This window comes from Camelus dromedarius, chromosome 19 (assembly GCF_036321535.1).
Source record: "Camelus dromedarius isolate mCamDro1 chromosome 19, mCamDro1.pat, whole genome shotgun sequence".
NCBI lineage: Eukaryota > Metazoa > Chordata > Mammalia > Artiodactyla > Camelidae > Camelus > Camelus dromedarius.
Genome location: NC_087454.1, coordinates 4,234,694 through 4,252,033, shown reverse-complemented (window position 1 = coordinate 4,252,033; position 17,340 = coordinate 4,234,694). Strand labels below are relative to the sequence as shown.

Sequence of the window (17,340 nt, the reverse complement as noted above, 5' to 3'; positions counted from 1 at the left end):
TCTACAGCAGGGAGGGCGTCGACCTTCCCTTCCCCTGCTCGCTACCTCCGGGACCGAGTAAGGAAAGCAACAAAGCATCTTTCGAGTCCTATCAGCTTGAGGCACGACACCGGGCCTCAGGGAATCTGAGCAGAGAAGCACTGAGGTGCCCCAAAGTAGTAATACCACAGAGGTAGGGTGAATTCTCTTCAAACGTGACTGTGGGGGAGGGCGCTGCCTTGGGGAGGGGCATGAGGGAGCGTCGCGGGGGGGGGCACATGAGTGCACACACATGGACATATGCATATGGGTCACTTTCGGGTGTACACACATGGACATGTGCTTATGGGCACATCCACAAGGAATAAGTCATTGAGCTTGGGGCTTCTGCACTGGAACAATTTCACTGCTGATAAAAACAGTTCCAAAGTAATTTTAGCAGGTGTTTTATAAGCAAAGAACAAATACAGTTCAGGTTACTAACGACCCAAAATATTTTTGTAGAAACTACAACATTGGAAATTGATTGTGATACAGATATTCAGGAGATACTTAAAACTTACAAATTCAGTTCAGCGAGATCTGGGCGGGGTAGGGAATAATTCACTTTAAACCTAATTGCCCCCAAAACGCACTGATGAGCAGGACTCATACACCAGTTAACATGACATTCAACACAAAGTAAAAGGCCACCTACCCCTCTGACCTCAACAACCCAATGAGACAGAAAGGGCCAAGCTGCATTTCAAGGGACAGGTGTTGTTAAAGAGACAAAACCCAAATGACAGCATTTTAAGGAGAGGAACCGCCGGGGGAGGAAGTCCCGTCCAGCCCCGCGGAGCGCGGAGGTGGCTGCCGGTCACGGGCAGACTGGGATACCTGAGAAATTCGAGGAAACTTCCTGCAGGAGAAGTCGGTGAAGCCCAGGTCGTGGAAGCCGGCAGGGATGGAGGGGTTGTTCTGGATGAAAGGCCTCCCCACCGCGTCCCTGGGAAGCTGCTTGTGGACAAGTGCGTTGTGGCGGAGCAGCCCTCGATGTGTTCGAAAGGTGACGCAGCAAATGTCACACCTACAAGAAGACAGGGCAGGATGTGAGGAGGCAGCCAGGTCAGTTTCCACCTGTCCGTTAGCCTGTGTTTTCTGTTTTCTGCTGCTTCACCTTGACTGAGCAGCAGAAAGACGAGAGGACATCAAGAAGCCAGTGAGCAACAAAAACCTCTTCCTTTTTTAAAAAAAAAATCACCTATGTCCTTCCAGACTCTGGATATCCGGTCTTTGCAGACGGCCCAGGTGGGAACCTGGGGCCACCTGCTCTTACCTACCTTACGCCATGTGGAGAGAACTTCCCCCACCCTGGCTCTGTGGATTCTGATTATCAAGAACATTCAAAAGCCAAAATTTACACAGCAGCTAGAGCAATCACGTCAGCACCCCTGGTGTGTGACTGGGATAACACGATAAATTCTCCAACTGAGTTAGCCGCACATGACAACGACTGTGTCTTCAATTCTGGTATCATTACCTCCTATTATTTAAGAAACAAGCGGAGCCCCCAAGTATTGAGCCCATGCTAAGTCAAGGGCACCCCACGACCTGGCAGGTGGGGTGGGCATCCTGACCTTCATCTTCCAGATGAAAGCACTGAGGCTCAAAAAATGTTAAGCCACGTGGTTGAGGTCACACAGCCAGTAAGAAGCAAAGACAAAACGTGAGCCCCGGTCCTACTCCCACCCTCACCTACCGCAGAGCCGTCTCCCTATCCTAGAAAGACTCTGACAAACGCGGTCTATCTAAGACTGCATCACGCTTCGCTTCAGAGACGACCGCATGTATCTTAACAGTTCAGGGCCGCGCAGATGCGCAACAAAGTCCACTCTGTAATGATGTCTCATTTCCTCCATGGGTCACACCAGTGTTGTCTTCTAGGTCTTCACTGAGAACCGTCTTAATAACCAACTATCACTATGAGATCATCCACATCCTTTAGACCTGTGAATACAGTAGCCGCGAGAGACACACATGGCTATTTACATTTAAATGTAAATAAAATGTCCTCAGTCACATGAGCCCTGTCTCACGGGCTCAAATGTACCAGGCACTCCAGGATCACCAGAATCCTGCTGGACAGCACCACATGCCCGGCATCGTCCTAAGGATTCACATGTCCAGACACATTTTACCCCCCCAAAAACCCTTAAGGGGGTCTTATTCCTGTTTTACAGAGAAGGAATCTGGGGCCCAGAGGGTAAAGCAGCCTGATCAGGCTTACACCACACACACCTTAATGGAAGCTTTTTCCGCTTTGAAATTCTTCCCTGGAAATAAAAGTGCTAACGGGATCACCTGTGAAGCAGCTGAGCTGGCATCTGTGTGGCACTGAGACAAGTGCCACGTGTGTGTGGCTCTGTCCCCCTAGTGGGCGGTGGCCGTCGCAGCCGCCCCGGGACCCCAGCCTCCTGGCCCCGCCGCTGAGGCGGCCACATCTCACCGTCAAGATTCCTGTCATCGTGCAATTAAATTCAGCCGGCTGGGCTCCCACGAGCCACTCAAAACACAAACTCCTTTTGAGGGACTTCCGCTTAAGCTCACTGGTGCCCCAAGTTCTCACAGCCCTGGCCCGCACTGAGCAGCTTCCTTCTCTCCCAGCTCCGCTCCTGGTAACCCCTGGCATTGTTCAGACTTTCTCTCCCCAACCCTGTCCTCTTCCCCCTCTGTCCTGGCTGGGCCGGAAGCAGGTGAAGTCCAGGGAGCTGTGGGAGCTGGAGGCCTGTCGGTGCCTTCCCTGAGAAACGAGACTCAGAGGACAGGAAAGACTGGACAAGTGAAAAGGCAGCTAGAGAGCCATCACCCGGGGCGCCAGGCCGGTCCCACCTGACATCCACGATAGCTCACTCTTCCCGAATGAGCAGTCGGCACCGACTACACGGATTTCGTGTAGAGTATTTGCAAAGGGTTTAAAATTACTTTCTACCAGCGCTGGGACATTGCAACAAATCCTTCAGCTTGTTTCATCCCGATGACCCAGGGAGTGCCGACTGTCCCCCTACGCTGAAGTCCAGGCCTGGTCTCGCTTGCCCTGGGAACACAGCACGGCTGCCTCTGTCTAGCAGAACAGGGCTCGTTAATCAACGTCAGGTAACCGGGGGGCCTCATAAAAAAAGTCACGCACACGTTCAATATTTCACTCAACCTAAAACATGCTCAGTGGCTCCTCATTAGCTGTGGATTCTGTGTTTGTGAATTTGCCTGCTTGATAACGAGTATCTGTAAACCTGAACCAACGCTCCCAGCGTTCCTGGACTCGCAGCACAGCAGGGCGGGAGGAACGTCCCTGCCACGCACGTTCCCACTGGGCTCGGACAAGGAGATGCTCTGCCTTCTCGTTTCAGTGCCTGCTGTCAATGAGCCTCCTTTCCACTGTCTGCATGGTGCCACGTCTCTAGTGTTTTAATGCTGCTTCTTACGATTCTGCTGTTTAAACTGGTGCCCAGGCGTGGTGCTGAAGTGCTGTCTGGTGTCCCTAAGGGCAAGAAGCCTGTGACGTGCTTCACAGAGAAGACGTGTGTGAGCTGAGCTGAGCTCAGGTGTGAGCTGCCGTGCAGGCGGCACTCATCCACTGTGGATGAGTCAACGGCATATACTAAATACTGTCTTTAAGCAGAAATGCACTTAATAAAAAGTTATGTCTGGATCAGTTGATGAAAATGTGACCAGAGGCTCATAGGAAGCTAACCCTGTTTCCCCCAGGAATGATGGTTCAGTGTCCACTGATTCTGTGTTTGTGGAGACTTCACAGAACATTAACTACTGTGAGTAACAAAAACCCACTACACACTTGATTGGCCCATCTTCTCATGGAAGGCCAAGGACTTACACTTGAGTCTCGTTCCACCAAGTGATGATCCAAGTTGCTGTCACTACTTTTAGATTCTTTAAGGCCTAGCATGAACTTAGATTTTTGCAAACTAAATTAAAGCAGCATCCTAGGTTTTTATGATTATTTCTCAACTGTTCACAGGTGTCTTGCCCACCCTAAATTTGATAGCAAAAAAACAAACAAAAGGAGGGGGAGAACAGCTCAGCGGTAGAGCGTGTGCTCAGCATGCACGAGGTCCTGGGTTCTATCCCCAGTATCTTCATTTAAACAAACAAACAAAACTGTCCAATCAGGATTATATACAAGTCTGCCCAATTCAGTTTTCAGGGATTACTCTTAAAAAAACCCCCCAAAAAAGTATTTCACTGGCTTGTACAAATTTTAATTAAAATACAGCAAATAATTACAAGTATAACAGACATCAAAAGGTTGGGAAGGGGGTAATACTGACTCCTGGGAGCCTGAGAGTCTCCTGCAGGAGGTGAGCCGGTGGGCCTGAGCACTGGGCTGCAAGCTTCTTGAGCCGCACGCCACCTTATAGTTATTTAAAGTGTTTTTGAGCATGCATTCCATGTCGGTTTGTTTGAGAATTGTGTAGATTATGCATCTTCATGTGTTTATACGCATACATATATTTGCATGCATATGTAATATACCAGGTCTATCATAAAATAGAAAACCAGAAAATTTTAAAGTGTGAGCAAAGAAAAGTTCTATTATTTTGCTCTTGTGTCTCAGAGATCTTTCTGAACACCCTCCTCTTTTGAGACTACGGCACTAGGGCAGGGTCTACTGGCCGTGAAGTGAGTATTCTGCGTGAGGGCATCACGTACGTGTAGGTTTACATGAGGGAATGGAGAGGGTCTTGGAATCCGGCAATGAGAATTTACTCATCCTTAACACTGAGTTTGCAGGGGAAGGGTATAGCTCAAGTGGTAGAGCGCATGCTCAGTATGCAGGAGGTCCTGGGTTCAACCCCCAGTACTTCCTCCAAAAATAAATAAGTAGACCTAATTACCTCTCCTCTGCAAAAATAAATTAAATAAAATCTTAACACTGAGACTGCACCATTTATCTTGACATATCTACCTCCTCCTCCATTCTCTTGTTCACCTTCAAATCCCTGTTTCTGGCATCTAGGACTGAGTTTCACACCCAATAGGCACTTGATACACACGTGGCAGAATTAACCAGCGCCAGCCACAGGCTGTGTCCTCTGAGGGGGATGGTCTCAGGGACCAGAGACGTGGGGAAAGGGGAGTCAGACTGGGTGACCTTGGACGTATCTCAGCCGCCTGCTGTGTAAAATTCCCCAAACGTGCCTGAGATAAGAATCCCCTCATGACCTTGTTAAAAAACTGGATACCTGGGGCCACTGCAGTTGGACTATAATCAGAATGACTGGAGGATGGACCTAGGCATCTGTATATGAACAAGCACACCAGGTGCCTCTTACAGTCAGACAAGTTTGGAAAATAAATTACAGTGAGAAAGAAGTAAGCAGTTCGAATCTATGAACAACTTAGGCTACGAGCTGGGGAGAGCTCTCGCCCCTCCCTGCTGTGAGCCTCATCCTCCTTCTGTGTTTGGGGACCTTGAGAGTTACTGTGAGTAACAGGTTAACAACATGCTCGGAGAACTACCAAGTACTAGACCACATTTAACCATTATTTTATAGTGCTAGGAACAAAAGAAACCAGGAATAACCCATTTCCTGGCAATCACAGCAAACACAGAAATGCAGGAAAAATGGAATTTTCATCTCAGAAGGATGCACTCTCTCCTCTTGCTCTCGAGAACTTCACAGCTGTTGTTTAATCTTGAGACTCGCAGGGAGAAATGTGTGTTCTCTCTAGTTATGCCTCTGCCCTGCACCCCCTGCTTCAGCATCTCGCCTGCACCCCTCCTGCGGCCACGGCCCGCACATGCACGCAGAGCCTTCTCGTGACGTCCAGGCAAGGCCACCGTCCACCCACCTTTGTTTCCACAGAATTTCAACCTATGTATCTGTCTTCTGAAAAGATACAGAATGTCATCTCACAAACAAACTTCTCAAAAGTGATAGAGGGGGAAAAAAAAAGACCTACTCTGAAATCAGAAGCACAACAAGAGGCTGGTTAAAAAGAAGGAAAAAAACCCTTACGGAAAAACACTGCCTCCCATCGTGGAAAACTGTCACCCAGAGATGTTCAGATCACCCGTCAGCCAGACACCCCCACAGCCCAGTGGAGGTCACTGCAAATGCGCAGCGATGCTGCTGGCTGCAGGCACTGACTGTGGCTTCTTCTGACCTTACTTGGGTCTGTCAGCTCCATCACGGCCCGGCCATTGGTCGGGTGGTCCCCACCACTCTCCCCTCACCCCAGGCTTGGGGGATCTCACAACCCTGCCAGGAACTCGTGAACAGCACGCTGTAAAATATTTAGATGGAGTGGAACTGCACTTAGAGTCACAGGAGAGGGGAGTGCCGGAGGACGAGTTCATTTCGCAAGTGATCAGACGACGTGCCAGAGGGAGATTTTACAGATCCGAGAGGCTGCTTTCAGATTTTTCTGGCAACAGAGTGGGCCCCTAAGTTGGAAACTGAGGGTAACTTTTCCAAATGGAAACTAACTTTGCTGTCAGTAAGATAAATGCAGTTAGTGGGGGAAAGTGTATCTACATGTAGGATTTAAAGAAGCTAGTAAAATTCCATCTACTCTTTGAGAACAAAACTTTTTTTTTTCTTTTTAAATCACATACTGAAACGGATTTCCATAAGGAAAACAAAAATGCACCAATGGAAAAAACTCCAAAGGACAATTTAAGGTGAGACACAGGGACAAAGGCTAACGTGGACACCCAGCCTGCCCTCGGCTTCCGGAAGGATGACCACCTGTAGGTGAACTCCAAATCTCTGCTCACAGAAAAGCGTGTTTCTGTGCCCAAGGCAGTTCACCAGAGCCACTCCTCCCAGAGGACACCTGAATTCCATGTGTTAGCAAATGCTTCTATGCGAGAGTAAGAACACGGAGTGCAGAACACCAGGGTAGGTGTTTCCATCCCTACTCTCGGCGCTAGGGTTCCTGCCTCTGGCAGGGGTCCGGCCTCTGGCAGGGCTGCTTGGTCCCCGGGGCAGGGCTCCAGTGGCTCTGATGGAGGTGGGTGGGTGGGGGGAGCTGAGGTTCTGGGGTGTGCAGAGTCTGGGCTTCTAGAAGCAGAGGGGAGAAGCAGCCGTCTAGTTGTCTTCTCTGCCTGCCGTAGCAGCACCCGCAGTGTCACTGAGGGGGGCAGGGCAGGTGTGAAGCAGAGACGGGGGGCTGGGGTGGGGGTCCCAGGGGAGGGAAGTGCCTCCTGGCAGCATGCAGGGGAGTGAGCCAAGTTTCCACTGTGGCCCCCGGAGTACAAAGGCACAGGTGGCAGGATGGGGGCTGGAGGGAGGCACTGAGATTCCAGAGAGCCCTCACCACATGCTCGACCCACAGCCCTTCTTGTCCCTCCTCCTTCAGAAATCAAACGGATGCGCACCACCCCTCGGCACACTGGCTCTGGCCTTGACATTGGCCGAGCTGGAAAGAGCACACGGTTAACGTGGTCACACAGCAAGGCCGGGGCCGATCGGGCTGGCCACCGGAGGTCCAGGAACTCCTCTCCTTTGTTAGCTGGGGGTTTAATGCAAACGAATGTTGTTCCTGGGCAGGCCCAGGTCCGTACTAGTCTCAGAAAAAGCCAACGGCAGTCGCTGGACTGAGGCCTGACACCACCTACCCAGGCACGACACTGCAGAACCCGCTCTTTTACAAGACAGGCCCCTGTGGGGAGACACTGCATCCTTCCTTCTTATTTATTTTGTAGAAGAAAACGGCCTAATTCTGGGCTGGGGGAGACATGTGTGTGATAAACATGCTACCAGGGTGTGGGTGCTCTGGGTGGGGAGGAAGGGTACAGGAAGCCGTCCACAGAGCGGTTCACAGCAGCGCAGCAGTGACTTGTCAGGAGTAACTCTCACCATTAAAGGCATCAGACGTGAAACAAGGAACGGGTAACCGCTAACCGGAGCGGGTTTCCCGAATAACCTTCCTGAAGGACCTACAGTGGGAGGGGAGCGCGTGTGCACCCAGGAATCAAGCCAGGATCAATGTGGAGGCAAATTCACCAGCTGCAGGATCTACAGAAATGGAAAACAAGGCCGCTAAAATGCTTACAAAAATTTTTTTTTGACCTTGGGGCTAAACAGTTCTGGGACTGGCTCCTCCCAGGGTTTGCTGCAGTAATCCTCTGCTCATCTGGTGACCTTAACTCTCCAGAGCAAGATGAAAACCCTGAAGTCAACAATAAAGTGAAGAGGACCCCCCCCCCACCCAGTGCTTCCTGGGGGCGCCTTACTTTCACATTATCCTATCAAGTCTGCCATCGGGAGTCAGGGGACAGACAGATGACCGCCATCACCAAGAAAGGGTTAAAAAGCAATTTTTTTCCCCGCTACACCAAACATATTTTCGAAAGATTGCTTTGGCAAATTTCAAACATCAGGAAACACATTTCTTTAGGTTCTCAGGTTTCCCTAAGAATCTAAGGGAAATGATGTGCGGTTCTAGAATTCAAAGGTATCAAGTCCTCTTCAGCTTCTAACTGTCTAGGTTTCCACACAGTTGGGTCACAACATTTGGGAGGTAACACTCAAACCACATTTAAATAGCCACTCAATTACTCAATCTTTACAAAAGCAAAGTTAGGTAAAAGTGGCTCTTTATAACCATGAAGGCTAAAGGCCAATGGCTTTCACGTTCTCTGTCATCAAAAGGGAACCCAGGAGAAGCCCGGAGGTGGCCCCTGCTCTACTTCACTGGAACAGGATTCCCAGAGAGCGACACAAACTGTAGGTGTCACATGGTTTACAATATTTAAAAAGGCACCTGTTCTAAATAACAGTATCAGAAGTAAACACTCACGAAGCGTTACAGTCCGAGGGCTGTGGGTGCCCCCTTCATCCCTAGGACAGTCCCCAAGTCCGTTTTCCAGACGGGGAAACTGAGCCTAGGGTCACAGAGATGCCAGGCGCAGGTGAGGCTGCAGTCGGCTGCCTTACCTCCTCTCTGCGACCCTGCGACGCTGTCCATTCCGAGGACCCTTACCGCAGATGCCCCAGCTCCTTCTACAACCCGTGTCATCCTTAATGCCTGGTGGCTGGACAGCGGCCCAACTGGGAGTCTTTCTGACACTCCTGAGTGGCAGCAGGCCTGGCCCTGTCACCAGAACCTGTGAAATACCTTGCTGAGAAAGCGGCAGCACCCTTGGCTACTTCCTTGAGATACTGAATTTCTTGTTCAGTATAGTGGTTTAATTGCGAGACTGACATTCCTTTTTTAAAGGGATTTCATGCTTCATTCTTCCTGTCTGTCTCCAGAGGCAAGAAGGGATGAGTGCAAACAACCTCCCCTCGGAGCCCCACCCGGTTCAGACATTCCTCGCCCCTCCTGCCCCCTTCCCCCGCTCCCATGCCGGCCAGAGGACTGACATCCAACAGCTGCACTAATCTCTCCCGTTGCTGGGAGCAACAGTGACGGCCCTGTGACAGGCCCGGCCAGCGGGCAGCCCGCCCACCCTGCGCCCAGGGATCCACCAGGTGCACGCCCGTCCCGATGCCCTCCTAGGGCTGTTCGGCTACAGCAGTGCAGCGCGAGGCTGCGCAGGTCTCCCCAGAAGCTGGTGGCCATTCCCGCTCTGCACGGCCACCTCATGGGGAGGCCCCTCAGGCAGCGGGGGAGGGGGCAGTCCTGACAAAGGCGCCCCCAGCTTCCGGCCAGCCAGGGGACGCGTCCTCCCCTTCCTCAGCCCCTAGCTTTATTTTAAATCTGCCTCCACCTGGCTGAAGCTCAGACCCCTGGGCCTCTTCAATACAAGACACTGATGGACACTTTGTTCTACCTTTCCCTGCTGTTAGCATTATTTGACAAGTGTGAACCAGTTCCATGAGAATCAGTTTAGGGCTTCCCTGCAGGTGCTGGGGATGTGTATGCGGAGAATGGGGTGCAGCGAGGGAGTCCACATTCCTTGGAAAACTTGGGAATCCAGAAGAAGGTTCTGGCACGCCTCCCCACCTCTCAGCCCGCCCTCCACACCCAGACACCTGTGCCGCCTTGCACACAGAGCCTACTCAGTTCCCTGCACCCTGACTCCCAATGTGGATTTAAGGGCATTGCCTTAAAATTTGCTCACAGACACCCAGGACCAATAGTCCGGATGGGACCGAGGAGGGCCCACCCGGGCGAGTGCAGGGAAGAGCCACGGCATCTGACGCAAAAAGCCGAGAGAAACTTCCTGCCAACCGACCCGGCTCCCTCTGCTTGGACCCCAGGCCACAGGCCCGTCGGGCCCTGAACTGACCCACTCTGCTCCGTTACAATCGCTCACTTACTGTTTTCTGATGGCCCTTGAGGGGCCCTGTGTCTGCTTTTTTCTTAAGTCTGGTCAAGGCCTGGCACACAAGCCCTTAGTCATTTACTGGACACATTTTAACTGAAATAATTTTAAAACATTTATTACCTGGTCGCCTTTAATCAAGAAGCCATGTGAGATTATACAGTAACTTTTGCCAAATTTTGCCACACTGCCACCACGACCACCTAACTTGTCCCCATTCGGGGCCCAGCCCCCACCAGCTGCAGACGAGTCATTTAGAGAGAAGGCGGGGGCCTCCAGGACAAAGCCCTCCCAGCCACAGGCCCCCACCTGCACAGCAGGCTGCTGCACGCTCAACATGTCTGTTGCAACTGAGATGGGCTGTGGTTGTACCCCAGACTGCAGAAGCTCTGAAAATGAGAATGTAAAACACATCACCGACCATTTTTGTGTTGATTATGTTGAAGTTATATTTTGGATATACTGGTATATCAGCAAATTGAAAATGACACTGGTGGCTCTCCCCCATTTGCATCAGTCGGTGCTGACCTGGACTTCCCTCCCAGCTAAGTTTGCTCACGGCAGCGGACGGCCTGTTACTCTGTTCTATTCTTATAACCAAGCACGACATTCAACACCGAGACATCCTCACACAGGGATGTCCTCTCTGCATCCACCTGCTCGCTGAACACTCTGTCCGTCACCTCTAGTTCCAAGTGCCAGCTCTCAAAGAGCCTGTGATTCTCCTTGTCCGGGGGCTGTACAGAGCGGCCGAGTTACTGCTGGTCAACACTCAGAGCCTTGATCGCTACAGCGGCTTCGTGCCTTTGTTGTGCTCCACACTCACGTGTCGTTAACTTGAAATGCAGGGGACAGCAGGGGAGTGCCCTCAGCATTTACACGAGTTTGGATTTCCAACACTTTTTATTAAGGAACAGCGGGCATCTTGCCAGCTTTGGGGGGTGCGGGGTACAGGCAGGAGAGAGAAAAGCCAACAGCTGTTTTGAGTTATAAACTTTCTGTCTAAACTGGTAGCATCCCACTGTGGTTCTGCTGCCTTTGGGGTTTGCAAATGGAGTTGGTGCCTATTTTAGCTCTGGGTTAACAAGCAATCTCTCCCACCAGCTACTGTCACAGTTCACTGCCTGGCTGGGCCCTGCCGGCTCATGCCTGCCCCCACAGCATCCTCTGATAGCAGGCTATTATGTGGAGGGCAGAGCAGAGAGGAGAAGAGGGAAATTAACTATGTTCTGTAATCAACTCCTTTGGTTTCTAGACGCAAGCCCCACCCACACAGCAACAGCCACCAGACAGGGGACGGACCCTGGCCCCCACCAGGGATGCAAAGCAACTTCTTACGCCACAGCCAGGAGGCGCTGAGTTCCCTGCCAGACTACACAACTCCTCCAGCCCCTCCTCCCCAAACAAAGGGCGCTGTTCCTGAGTGGGCAAGGAAAGCGGCGGGGCTGGAGGTTTAATGTCACAGCCTTGCAGTCATGGCAAGCGAATTATGCATCAAACTGTGTGAAGCAGCGAATCAGTGTCCAAGGCAATTCCCCGTCTCCTCCTCTCGAGTGGGAAGCCCAGCCCAGCCCCGGCTTAGGTGCTCACCCAGGAGCACCCACACCCTGGGCCCGGCCGGCATGTGAGCGGGGACATGAGCTCTTCCTCTGTCACCGCTACACACCGTGCTGTGCAGCTCCAGCTGCCCAGACATCTCTCCTGAGAGTCCAATTATTTCCTCTGTCAGATAGAGTCATCTGGAAGAGGGCAAGCGGGTAGTTCCTAAGACGGCATCTGATCAGAGAATAAAACACGAAGTGAAAGAAAACCCCGGGAGGAACCCAGGGGCAGTGGTGAGTGAGCTCAGGCACCCTGCAGTGCCAGGTTAGAAGCACCGACGGGGGTCGGGGGCCGCAGCTTCTGTTCCTGCCTCTGCCCACGACTCACCACAGGGGGCTCATCTGGTGACTTCACCTCCGCCTACTTAGGTCCCGGGTCTAGAGAACTATTTCAATAGTCGCCACCCACCACCAGCCCACATCCTGGGGATGCTGTGGACGTTAATGAAACCATTAAGTCAAGTTCCTGAATCTCTCAGAATGACAGGGCCTACAAAAGGAAGAGGCAAGTGCTTTTTCTTGGTAGACAGAAGAACGACTGTTAAGAAGCAGGTTTCAGAGTCACAGAATTTTAGGCCTGGAAGGGACAAGGGAATGAGCTGGTCCAGCTCTCCTTCCAGGTTCAGATGCAGCTTGTTAGCTGTGCACACATGTGGCAAGGACAGGAAGGGCAGGTCAGGTGCCCTGTCCAGGCCCCTTGTGAGCAGAGGGGGAGCTGGGACCCAGGGTCCTGACCACCAGCCCACGCCCACCTGACGTACTGTGCCATTTCCTGAGACTGGGAGTCACCTAAAGACATCTTCTAACATTTCAATTGCTTAGACTTTAATCTCTTTGTAGATTCTTTTTTTCCCTCTAATGGAAAAATGTCAAGCTAATGTGATTAAGGATAAGGATATGTGACACGGCTTTAAGTTACTGGACAATTAGGCTTTTCCCCCCAAACACAAACGTCTTTAGCTGGCACAGACCTCTGCACTCCTAAGTCACAACCAAACACGTGTCCCCAGGACGGAAATCTGGTCCACGTATCGGTGAGTCAGACAAACAGATGTCCAGATTTCTACCCTCCCAAGCTGTCTTCTGAAACCCAAAGCTGAAACCACGTATGAGCTCGTCTCTGCTCTGTGAACCTTCAGCTGGGCTTCTCAGGACCTGCTACTTTCAAGTCTCACATTGCCTGAGGCTCCCCTACAGCAACTTAAAAATCACACAGCAGCATTCTCAAGGTGGCAGCTCTACAGGAAAAGGGTACCCATGCAGCAAAACACGGCTTTCTGCCTGGTGGAAAAGTTCTCCAAGAAGGTCGGGAAAGAAAGTCAAGTTCTCCCCATCCCAACCCCGAAATCTGCTGGAGGTCTTACTGCCACCCACACTCCCCGCCTGTGACGGCTGAGCATCAGGAAACTGGAGCCAGAGAAGACCGACAACCAAGCCTGGACCAGCAGAACCACCACCCATCACTGCTGCTGCGACAGGCTTCACTTCAGCTCCCACGTGCTGCACGGCAGAACTTCGTCTTCTGAAAGAACCCCAGATGCTTTCTTGGGTTTCTGCGCTACCAGCCCAGTCCAAACTCTGCGAGCGCCTGACCTGCCCTTCCTGTCCTTGCCACATGTGCGCGCAGCTAACAAGCACTCAGATTGCAACGCCTTCTGTGAAGCGTGACAGGCGGCTCCATGTGCACAGGGGTTGAGGCGATCGCCCAGGGTCCCCGCCAGAAGGCAGCACAGCGACCTGTGCTGGTGAACCCTCCTGGGGCTGCAGCCACCTGCGCTGACTCCTCCTCGCCCCGCTTCTGCTCGCAACACCAGCCACCCCAACCCGGAGCACAGGCTGGAGTCACGGGAGGTGAGGTGCGTCACACATCATGAGGAAGAGCCGTGGAGCGCAGGCCCGTCCCACCCGGGCACCTACCTTAGCGGGTTATCCGAGTGGGTCTCCATGTGGGTCTCCAGCCCGTACTTGCACACGAACTCCTTGAAACACAGTGGGCAGTGAAACACTTCATCAGCTTTGTTCTCCCCGTCACCCGACTGCCCGTCTTCTACCATCTTAGGGGAAAGGAAGAACGTCAAGTCACAAGGGAGGCCTCCCACGGGGGTCTGCTTCAGAGGAGAAGCCGACAACAGATCCAGAGACTAAAAGGAAACGGACATCTCCCCCCTCGGCGTTAAGGATGCTACTGACCAGCCCTTTGAGGAACAAAATCTCACAGAACGCTGCCACCCTCCTGTCCACCCACTCACCCACTCGCCCTCTACCCACTCATCCACTCAACAGACGTTCATGGTGCACCTAGCATCGGCCGGGCACTGGGGGTAAAACAGTGAGGACAAAGGGTCCCTAGAGCTTAGGAAACACCCCTTCTAGCTAGAAAAACAAAAAAAAGCCCAGGAACAATGAAACAAGCTCGTCACTCCGTCAGTGGGCTCAGCCGGGGGTTCTGCAAAGGAAGAGCCACCGCACGCTCTCTTCTCCAGACACCTCATGAGACGGTGTGGGAACACACAGGTTGAGAGCTGAGCGTGGGTGTCTGCCAAGTCCCCAGACTGTGAAAATAAAGGCCGGACGGATTCCTGCCAAGAGCCCCGTGCCCAGAGGGGACCTTTTTAGCAGGCGCTGGGTCTTCCTTCTCTGCCTCCGCGTCATGACTCAGTTTCCTCTTGGAGGACAGCCGCCTGCGCTTCAGTGGGGACGGAGGGGCTGCAGCGGTAGTGCTGCTGGGGTCCTTCTCGTGAATCTTCATGTGTCTGCAAAGCACACACAGGCACACAGCGTGAGGCAGCCGAAAACTGAGCTGGCTTATGTAAAACGTTTTATATTTTCTATCTGGGCGTTGGCGCTTAAATTGTCCTTAGTTAAGAGAGAATCGGGTAGAATTCACACGGGAACTTCTTTTTAAACCCTTATAATCTCCTTGAACCCCTCTTAAAGCTCTCACAACCAAGTGCTATCCAAAAACGTGGCTCAGTGCCGTGCCGTCTGTTGGGAGATATTCACGAACTTCGCTGGCACTAATGAGAGTGAAGACAAACAATCTGATGCTCTGTTCTACTCGCTCAGACAAACTGTACTATTTTAGGGCACATAATTCTATAGAATAAAGACTTCCCAGATACCATGAGTTCGTAAACCGAGAGATTGCTCTGTATTTGACTCCAGCACACACTCCCTGTCTACTAGAATGTGAACTCCCTATTCTGTCTTTGGAAGCATGCTGGGGGTCAAATGTGAGGAGTGCTGACAGAGCAAGTGTCTGAAGGGCCTGAGGCCTGAAAGCCTTCCCGTGCTATTTGTGGTCTTACACGCATTCGGAGATCATCAGAGTAGCCGGGACAATGGGATACGTTACACGCGGCAACCCTGACAGCGGCAGACGAGGAATGCTCATAAGAAGGTGTTACATTTGTATGCGTACGTCCGCTCCCCCCAAAAAAGGAGTTTTAGGGGTGACCTGACTTAAGTGACCTTACTTTATCAAGTTCTAAAACAAACATTGCAGGAAACAAAGTCTCAAGAGCTATAGGAAAAGAAAGAACAGCATTTTACAGAAAGACAGTCAGTCTCGATTTCCTTGCTTTGTGACATTAAAGGGCTAGTTTTCCTAATGACCATTACCGTCAGCAGCGGCATCTCTGATCGGGTTAAACGGTGCCAGGTGTGGGAATGGAGCCACAGCTTTTTATAAACAACTCTTGTATAGGATTATCTTACTGGAGACGCTCTCAGGAAAGGGAAAAGACAGCCACGTTTTCACAAGCAACACTGTCACACTTCTAAAAAAAGAGGTTCACTCAGCTCAGCTCACTTGTTGCCGCACCGTCCGTGCAGGAGCTCCGCAGGCTGAAGGAAAGGCCTAAGAAGCTCGTGAGCACCATGAGCAGCAACGCGGTCGTGCAGGTGAGACCCTGGACTTGCCTGGTTCTACACACACACCCTCCACGTCAGCCCCTGACCTGCTACCCCCCCCCCATAAGGCGCGCCAGCCCAGCCGTCCACCAGCAGGTTAGATGTGGCCCTGCCCTTTGAGGAAATGGGCCTCAGGAAGGAGGCTCAGGCCAAACCTCTGTTCTCTTGGGGGACCAGTGTGGTGGAGTGGAAAGGTCTAGTGGGGAAAACGGAAAAGACTCACAGACAACCATCACGCTCGCGCGCATGTAACTCCTCGCTGAGGCTGCGAGGGAAGGATGCTTTGTGATTAGTTCCTGGTCACCTAAAGCCTTAAGAAAGTTACTGGAGACAAACAGCCTTTTCTAAGTGCACCCTCTATTCCAAGGTCACTGGGATTTAAGAAGACCATCACTTAAAATCAGTGTTTAGAGAAAAAAAGAGAGGCTGGCAAGTTTCTTTGGACATTTACTGCAAGGCACATTCCAATTTTAGAAATGAAAAAAAACCTTTTTTAAAGCATCTAAGAATTGAGGAAGTACAGTGATACTAAGGGGTGTAAGTTGGTACTAGAACCTATCCTTTCAGTAAATCACTCAAAATTAACTTTAAAAACAAGTACCCTTTTCTACAGCCGATAGGTCACTTGTGCAGGTAACATGAGGCTCCAGCAGCCTGTGAGGATATTGGGAATCAGACAGACAGCCTAAGTAGTTCACTGGCTTGGGTCAAGCTCCATCGTTTCTATCATATGACACTAATATTTATAAAATGGTGCTTTGTCATCTAGCTCCTGGGATTTATGGCAGCAGCTGTTTTCACAGAGCAGAGGAAGAGGAGGGCCTGGGGTGACACTCAGTGATGATCTGCTGGGAACTGTGCCTGTATTATTACTCCCATTTTGCAGAGGAGGCCGTTGAGGTGCAGAGAGGCGGACACGCCAAGGCCTCACGGGACGGGCCCAGGTGTGCCGATTCCAGCCTGTGCTTTCCCCTAAACCGCCTCCCAAGAGAGAGCCTCGGCACAGCTGTTCCAGATCACGGGCCGGGATCTACGGCTCTACCCCGAAACCCGGACGCTTCCCCTCGCAGTGACTGTGGCCCCCAGTCTTGCAGTTGGTACCAAATCCTAACCTAATTTCAACAGGAAAACGAAGGGTCCACAGCTTAGGCCTGGAACACTCCCACCCCCAGTCCTGCGTTACCACCAGAGGCAGGGAGACAGGCCAGAGAGAGACCGTCTCTGGGGCTTGGTGACAAGTGCCAGGCTTCTGAACACACCAGCCACTCTGACTCTCCAGCCGAGCCCAGCGGGGGCCTCAGTTCAAAGCTCAAGCAATGCTCCATTTACAGTTAAATCTCCATTTGTTGGCCAAGACCTGGGGGTTCCTAGTCTGTCCTTCCAGCCACGTGGTGACCAGCTGCTGTAGGCTCATTTAAGAACTCAGTTCAGTCCATAACTGAGCTGCCAGGTGCTGGGAGCTCCGGCCATTTCTGAAGCTGGATGTGACCTGCAGTTAAAGACTCTCCCTGCCCCCACCCCTTCTTTTCCCCTGCCTCCCAACAGCAGGAGTGGCCACATGAGCTGTCC

The 17,340-nt window shown here is 51.8% G+C and overlaps 1 protein-coding gene across 9 annotated transcripts in view; it reads right to left on the bottom strand.

Annotated features, from left to right (window-relative positions):
* RREB1 (ras responsive element binding protein 1) overlaps positions 1-17,340 on the bottom strand; it is a 163,772-nt gene that overhangs the window by 19,748 nt on the left and 126,684 nt on the right. For all 9 annotated transcript variants that reach the window (XM_064476165.1, XM_064476167.1, XM_064476168.1 and 6 more), the window contains 3 exons: positions 14,468-14,612; positions 13,777-13,913; positions 859-1,048 (listed from right to left, as the gene is read on the bottom strand). In XM_064476165.1, the coding sequence (XP_064332235.1) occupies positions 859-1,048; positions 13,777-13,913; positions 14,468-14,612 (472 nt within the window). The remainder of the gene's footprint in view (positions 1-858; positions 1,049-13,776; positions 13,914-14,467; positions 14,613-17,340) is intronic.